Raw genomic sequence first — 8,176 nt, 5'->3', positions numbered from 1 at the left:
AAATCCCTTGTGTGTCAGATCACACTTAGCCAATAAAGAATTCTATTCTATGTATACTGACTATTGTTAAGGTACTTTATAATACTCTCTGCTCCTTTAGCAGCTTTCCAGATTTATTTGAAGTGTCCCCACAACTTCGGATGGGATTTATAATTATTGCCAATAACCCAATTTCTCTGGTTGCTTCGCATTCCCTGGCAACCTCTGTGGTCCTATTCCCAAATTGATCCACAGGTGAATATTCTAATATGCGTATTGGCCAATCTCTCGTCCACATCCTTATTCCCATTTGCTACCGGACCTATCCATCCGCCAATTCTTCTCATCCATTGGCTGCTTCTCAGCTGGTCGCGTTCATTCTTCCGCCACCGCCGCTGTCTTCGGCCCCCCTTCTTCCTCCCTCGCGCCTCCCCGTAAGCCCCGCCCTCCTCCTGCCATCGGGCTAGACCCGTCCGCCAGTGGTGTTCCCGTCCGGATGATTGGCAGGCTTCGAGGTCATCTCCGCGCGGTGGTACGATCGGTCCACGCGCTGACGCGGGAACCCGGAGCCGTCGCCATTGGCCGCGTTCGTCGCGGGGCGTGTTACCTGGCGATGTGGCGCGCGACGCGGAGGTTGGCGATGGCAACGGCGGCGGCGGCGCCGTCGTCTCCCCTGGCGGGCGGGGGGAGGGCAGCGCCGCTGCATTTATCATCGCTGCTGGGCGGCTGTTTATGTCAGTCGAGCCGCCGCGCACGGAGGTGGATCTCTCCTGCCTCTCTCGTGGACCCGAAGGTGAACGGAGCGCGGTAAGGATCGAGTCTGGGGATCAGAGGGGGTTTGAGGTTTTTAGTGCCCGGGGGTCTGTCGGCTTTCGGGATAAATAGCGCAAAACCGTTTGCGAAGGCAAGCGGCCGCCCCGTTAACCTTGTATCCTGGAACCCGAGGTAGGCTGCTTCTAACGAGGGAAGGTGGCTCTGGAAGTCCCGCTGCTCTCTCAGCAGCTGAAAAGATCCCTCTCCAGATCCGCTTTTCGGGGCGCGATTCCCTTTGGTAATTCAAAAACACGGGGTCTTTCTTCCAGTTAACGTTTTTATTGAACTATAATAAAATGTTATAAAATACAAAATGCAAAATAAACGGAAAAGCAGTAGGGATGGTGGGGGGGGGGGAGAGATGAGGAAAGAAAAGGGGGAGAAGAAGAAAAAAGCATTGACTTCCGACTCTATTACAATAAAATAAGGCATTAACATCAAATCACAACTTTTTGCTTTTCCATAATAAAATGGGTCTTTGACTCAGGTGGCTGGGGAAGATGGGAGATCTGGCAGACTGGTGTAGTGTTTGATTAAATGAGCCCGAATAAAAGGCAATAGAGCTAAACTGTTCCTGCCTGCCTTTTTATCCCTCCCCCCAAGAAAAAATAAATAGGGACAAAAGTTGAGAGCTTTTCTTGGGAAAATGTCTATGGAGGATGTCAATCATCCATATCATGGTTGTCCAAAAGACAAAACTGGACTTTCTTGGGTGTTTTTTCTCCTTTGGAAAGGTTGCACTTCTCATCCCAAGAAGTTCCTTTAGTTCAAAACTGAATTAAGATTCTTGGATGAGAAGAAACTTTCATTTAAGTAGTTGTTCATTGCACTATGGGCTTACTTTTCTGCAAGGAGCACAGGTGGGTACATGAAAATTTATTTTAGCTCTCTTTTTTATTCTCGCCGTAGTGTGTTTTTTCTTTAAAGAAATGTACTTTCTTTCCAGGTGCTGAAAAGCTTATCAAGGAAGCAGTTGTCAAAGCAGGGGCTTTAAGAAAAAATGTCATGGAGAGAAAATATTAGAATCGATCCTGAACAAGTCTAGGATAGGGACACAGTGGTTTAATATCTGCTGGAGCAAACCATATATTCTTGAAAAGTTCTAATTCTAAAATAGAGGAATATTCGTAGAAAGCTTTGTTTGTTTAGCAACCCATAACGAGATACAGAATTGCCCTAGATGTTGAGGCATTCTGAAACCAGTTTATCCCGGTTTTTTTAAATTGCATGTTTTATGCACATCTGAATTCAGTCGATTCTCATGTGGAACATGAATAATCAATTGGTAGTCTAATTAAAAATGTTTGTGTTGGGATCACCTAATCACAAATTCCAGGTGTTAGGTTTTGCTTTGGTCTGAATTACTGTTTTTATTCAGTATTTTGTTTAGGGAGATCAACAACACAATCATGCCTGAGATAAATACAGATGAATTGGATGAGCAACAAGTGCAGTTGCTGGCAGAGATGTGCATCCTAATAGATGAAAATGACAACTGGATCGGTTCAGAAACAAAGAAAAACTGCCATCTGAATGAAAATATTGACAAAGGTAAAAGTGTGATTTAAAGTATATCATGTGCAAGGAGGACCTTGCTTAGCTCAACTGAGTCAAAGACTCACTATATGATACAGAGCCACATTTCTTGCCTCCAGGTAACTGACCTTTATCTATAGATCAAGATAAAGTCAAAAGGAAAAAATGCTGTTGATCAAGTATGTTTGGATTAATGCTGTTCTTCAGACATTACAAACATCTTGATATAGAGAAGCTGAAAAGCTTCTCACAATTACTCTTATTTCCAACAGCCTGTCATTCCAATTAGATTTGGTATTACTTGTCATTCCAATTAGTATTGGTATTAAGTTTTACCAGCCACATATGAATTCAGAAGTTCTTTCTAACCATTGGTAGGAAGCATGAATTCATTTATCATTGCTTGCAGGCTCAAGTAAAAAGAGGGCACACATTTTACTTTGCCTTGGCAAATGTGGGCTTGGCAAATTCATGACGTCTAGTGGAAGAGAAATAATAAAATTATCTTAGTAATTTAGGTCAGGAAAAATAAAAAATGTGGAGTGACTTGCTATTAAATAGACACAAGGAACAGATTATTTAAATAGAAGGATAATGAATTAACCAAGAGGGAATTGGCTTCTAAGTGATGTAAAAGGTGCTTTGTTACAGATTCTGTAAGCGAGAAGTGTTGGAACTAATTTATCAATGGCTTATGACATTTTTCCCAAAGAGAAAGCACATAAGCCATTGATTTCAGTAGAAATAGAAGACTTATTTTGTGCCAATACATTTTAAGCTAAAGTTCAACTCCTTAAGGCTATAAAAGTATCTAGGTTTATTTCTTAGATAAAAGCTTTCAAAAGAAAGAAATTATGTAAGATTTTTCTTAATATCTTATTTGAAAAGAACTAGCATAATTGTATTTCAAATAAGAATTTACTTAGACTTTGTAGAAAGAATTGCTTCTTTATGAGACCTTACAGGTAGTCCTTGACTTAACAACTATTCGTTCAGTATCCACTTGAAGAGCCTTATCCATGCCCAAACTTATGGCCATTGCAGCACCTGCACCATCAAATGAGTAAAATTTGGGCAGTCAGTATCCATTGCAAAGGTGCTGTAACTTCCTCCATCATCTCCCCTCCCCTTCTCTTGGTCCCTTGGGCTCTGTCACTCCAGCTAACCTTGGTTGCTGTCTTCTTGTTTCCAATGCTGATGAGGTGTGCCCAGTTTTGTTGCTGGATCATGGTAGATTGTTTGTCCTGCAAGAAAAGGAAAATAAAAACAAGGAGGCTAGAATGTGCCACAATGCCTCTTTGCACTGTATTTCTGGGCTTTATGGGACTAGCGTTATGCTGTGAAATAGAAGGAGGAAAGGCTGCCATGGCCCAGCAGCTGAACTGGGCATATTCATTAGCAGCAGGAGCAAGAAGGCAGCAAAGGTCATCTGGAGCAGCAGAGCAACATGGGCAAAGTGAATCTTGGTGTGCAGGCTAGTAAGGGCAATTATGCTAGGGCATCTGCGGCTTTAGAAAGAGTAACCTCAGAAAAAATTGAGCTGAGGTGGGTACTCAGTAATGACCAGTAAAAATCACTTAACAGTGGCAATAGGGATGGCAGTCACCCAAGCAATCATGCAATGTCTAGCTTCACAGTTGCATTGTTAGCAACCAAAATTCCAGTCCCAATTATGATTGTGAGTTGAGCATTACCTATAGTCTTAAAATTAGCACAAAGATACATTAAATTAATTATCTTTGCAGTATAATATTTATACAGCCTTTGCCTATCTTTTTGTACTAGGATTATTGCATCGTGCTTTCAGCGTTTTCTTGTTCAACACGGAGAATAAGCTACTGTTGCAACAGAGATCAGATGCCAAAATCACTTTTCCAGGTATAATAATGAATCGTTTCAACAGTGTGGCAGAGGCCCATCTGTAGTTTGAATATATTTTGAACTCTTGTCATTTATTAAATATGAAAGGATTAGCTTTTCTGGTAAAGCAAAGCCTTGAAAGGTTGTTTATTTGTCAACAAGCAAATAATTGGGAAAATAATGTGAGGGTGAAGCTGAAAAAGATTTTGAGATTAGACAAAATACTGCAAGTGTCTTCAACATGAGACTGAAAAACAGGCAGCAAAAAGTTCACAAATGAGGGCAAATATGTGTCCTATATATATATTCTTGTGAAAAAGAAGTTCCCTGAGGATGGGATCTAGCATGAATCCAAAAGTTTGGCAGACAAAACCTTTGGTCCCTGGTTATCGACATAGACTGGATCCTGCAGCAAAAAGTTCATTGTCACATTAAAGGTATGAGAGAATGGGGTGATCCTGGGCTTAAATCTGAAGATGTGACTGATTCCTAGATTCTTCAGTAATTGATTGTCATTAAAAGCTCAGTCAGTGAATATTTCAAAGCAGACCTTTGTATTATCTGAAAACTTTAAAGTGCAGCATTCAGATATTCTGCTGTCCAAAATGCTGTAGGACGTTATTAAAACTTTTCATTTCTTTTGGGAAGATTGTTTTACCAATACCTGTTGCAGTCATCCCCTAAGCACCCCCCTTGAGCTGGAAGAAAATAATGCCATTGGTATTAGAAGAGCAGCGCAGAGAAGACTGAAAGCCGAGTTAGGAATTCCACTGGATCAGGTAAACACTCCTCAGAGTGATGACTTCCTTGGGGAAAAGATGTTGCATAGCATTTAGTCACTTGGCAATCCCATTTGTCTAATTACAAATCAGACCTACAATATTTATTTGGAAACTCGTAACTGCCTTACTCCCAAAAGCCAAGAGTAGGGAACAATTAATGCAACATCTTTGTCATATTTGTACTGTCTTCCTTTTCAAACTGGTGTGCATAGTTTGCTCTAGTGTTTTATCTCAACATTTGTGTTTTGGAACAAGATGAAGAATATATCTTCCAAGCTATACCAAAGTTCCAGTTTTCAAATTCATCCTAAACTACACAGTCACAATATGCATGTTACCAGATATAAAAAAGAAAAGAAAATTGAGTAAAATTGTCCAATCACAAGTTAGAACGCCATACAGAGTATCTTTGTTCAGGTTTGCATTTCTTTGTGGCTAAACAATTTTGGACCTAGGAATTTTTTTCAACAGGCATTTTTTCCAAAGCAAATTCTAGAAGACGTTATCTTTTATGAAAGTACTGCCAAAATGGCACAAGGATAGAATAGCTACTCAATTTTGCATATTCTGTTTTTGTCCTGCCAATGTGCACAAAATATCTGTAATGCTTGGCCAAGTACAAGGCCAGGCTGGGACCCCATCAGTCCTCATTTCTTTCTTACTAATAGGTATTAGACAGTAAAGTTTAGCTGTATCTTCATATCTAGAATGCTGAGTGATCAAGAAATTCTAAAAATAGTATTAACAGGATGTATTTTCATTATTAAGAACATTTTCAGAACATATTTTGAATGATGTTTCAGGCACAATTGCTTCATCACTGTACAATGTTCAGAGTAATACCACAATTCTCAGACATCATTTAGAGAAGATAGGTAGGGAATATTACAAAAATGATTTCTTTGGTTCTTGCCAGGGCCATGGTTACATAAAGTATGCTATGAAATGCCTGAAACCAGGAAAGTGCTATTGCTTTTCCTGCAGTAGAAGCAGTAACTTGCTTTTATATCTATATTGAGATGTTCTGGGAATGGAAAAGAGAATCTGTTTTAAAAAGTAGATATGGAAACTTTTGAAACATGTTTGATTGTAGGTCACTCCAGAAGAAATCTTCTACCTAACCCGAATTCACTACAAAGCCCAATCCAATGGAACGTGGGGAGAACATGAAATTGATTATATCCTTTTTGTGCAGAAGAATGTACAGCTGGATCCAGATTTCAATGAAATTAAAAGCTACTGTTATGTGACTCAAGAAGAATTGAGAGAACTGCTGGAAAAGGCTTCTAGAAATGAAATTAAGATTACTCCATGGTTCAGACTAATTGCAGAGACTTTTCTCTTTAAGTGGTGGGACAACTTGAATAATTTGAAGAGATATGTTGATCATGATAAGATACACAGAATGTAACAAATAGGGCTGTCCTAAAATATCATATCATAAATTTTTCATACTGAAATTATTTGTTGAAGCAATGTATTTGCAAATTGATTGTAACAGGAAATTAGGAATAGGCCCCTTTAAACGGAAGTTAGATATTTATCTCACATTGCATAGCTGGCTTGCTCCTGGAATATTTCTTTTCATTTCATGGTATTAAGTAGTGATTAACGAGTTTGCACTCCGTGGAAACCACTGTAAGTCTGAATAGTCGCCAAGCCACAATGCCATGGGAGTAATTAGGGCTTGATTACAATCTCTCCCACAATATCTGTTTGCACAATATGGAACACATCAGCTTACCAGTTTTAAGTGTAGGTAAAATGAAGAGGTGAATCTGAACTAGTCAACCCTAAAAGCTTTTGTATTTTATACCAGTCTTACTGAAACATGCAGCACAGCAGTTTTTCTATACTGTCCCTCTTCAAGTTACCTACTTATCTTTCAGGTAATTAGCACTTCCATATTTATACTTTACACTGTTTCGTGTTTGACTTGCTTTTGAAGAACCTATTCACTTGGAAGCTATTCTAGCACATAAGATATACTTTCCCCATTTGAAAAGATACCCAACATTTCAAACTAGAAATGTTAAAATTTCTGTATTCGTAGATTCTAAATGTCTTTCCTGTAGGAATTAAGCTATGATCTAAAAGAAAGGAAATCTTAAATGTAAATAACCTTTTTCACAGAATCTTGAAAAATACCTGAGCTATTAACAACCAATAAAGGAAAGATTGTTAGACATATCCTATGGTCTAGGCAAATGGTGTTGGTATATTTTTCGTAAATACAATTATGAACCATGAAAATTAAAGTTTAAAGATTGAACCTGATTGGCGTGTTGAAATTTCCTATTAATTCTTATTGATGGAGAATCAAAAATAAATGCTTTTGTGTTCTTTATAATGGCTTGTTAAATGTAATTGTGGGCTAGAGGATTAGGTAATGTTTCTATTTGTACTATTTGAAGGACAATCTAAACATTTTAAATGGTTGAATAGCACTTCCAGATCCTCCAAGGAAAAGAGGAATAACTACACATTGGACATATTTCAAATGGCTTGTCATGGCCTCAGTAATCTACTTTGGGAGCCCTAGGTGAACTGCTTTTAAGGTGTCAGCTTTGTAATATAGAATTATCCAAAGTTGACTAATACATCACTTTTACTTTTTGAAATTTCCAGTTGTATGGAATTGATTCTTACAAGCTTTTTCGATCACTTATTACTAGAAGGGATATGCATAGTAAAAATTTTCCTTTTCCCCTGCCTTGAAAATTTAATGGTTAAAATGCAGCAGCCCTGATCTTCCCAGCTGCTTCCATTCTCTTCCTCCCACCCTCAACTGTTTCAGCTGTGTCTTTTTCACTAGCCTCAGGAACAAACTCCTATCTAGGCTATCCAATAACAGCCTATTCCTACCACCACGCTTCGCAATGTCTTTGTCATGCTGCTGCGAATATACACATACCATATATCATGGCCAGTCCCTTTATTTGGGGCTCTTAACACCCTTTCAAACGTTTCTACTTTAGAACAGCTGTATTTTATTTCACAACCCAGTTTAAAATGTATTCTCCTTCCATAGCAAACGAACATTTCAAAATAAATTATCCCAAGCAGCTGTTCTGTGCACTTTGCTTAAGTTGTAATGTTTATCCCAGTTAGGCCATAACCCACTGAAGGTCTGACATGGTTTGAATAGGCTCTTTGCCAAAGTATACCCCTGAACCAGAATTATTGCTCTATAGTTGCAGTTTAAG

General features: G+C 38.9%; 1 protein-coding gene across 2 annotated transcripts; it reads left to right on the top strand.

Annotated features, from left to right (window-relative positions):
* The first annotated feature begins 324 nt into the window (after positions 1–324).
* On the top strand, positions 325–7,247 carry IDI1 (isopentenyl-diphosphate delta isomerase 1). Of its 2 annotated transcripts, none has more exons than XM_026710123.2 (5): positions 325–786; positions 2,171–2,343; positions 4,114–4,206; positions 4,837–4,967; positions 6,064–7,247. In XM_026710123.2, the coding sequence occupies exons 1-5, from the start codon at positions 476–478 to the stop codon at positions 6,379–6,381; spliced, it is 1,026 nt and encodes a 341-aa protein (XP_026565908.2). In that variant the 5' UTR covers positions 325–475; the 3' UTR covers positions 6,382–7,247. The 2 variants fall into 2 exon arrangements, with proteins under 2 accessions (XP_026565908.2, XP_026565909.2); XM_026710124.2 differs by having other exon boundaries at positions 435–786; positions 2,183–2,343.
* The last annotated feature ends 929 nt before the right edge of the window (positions 7,248–8,176 follow it).

This window comes from Pseudonaja textilis, chromosome Z (genome assembly GCF_049901715.1).
Source record: "Pseudonaja textilis isolate UNSWEBS1 chromosome Z, rPseTex1.2, whole genome shotgun sequence".
In the NCBI taxonomy this organism is placed as follows: domain Eukaryota; kingdom Metazoa; phylum Chordata; class Lepidosauria; order Squamata; family Elapidae; genus Pseudonaja; species Pseudonaja textilis.
This window is presented reverse-complemented; position numbering and strand designations above follow the sequence as displayed.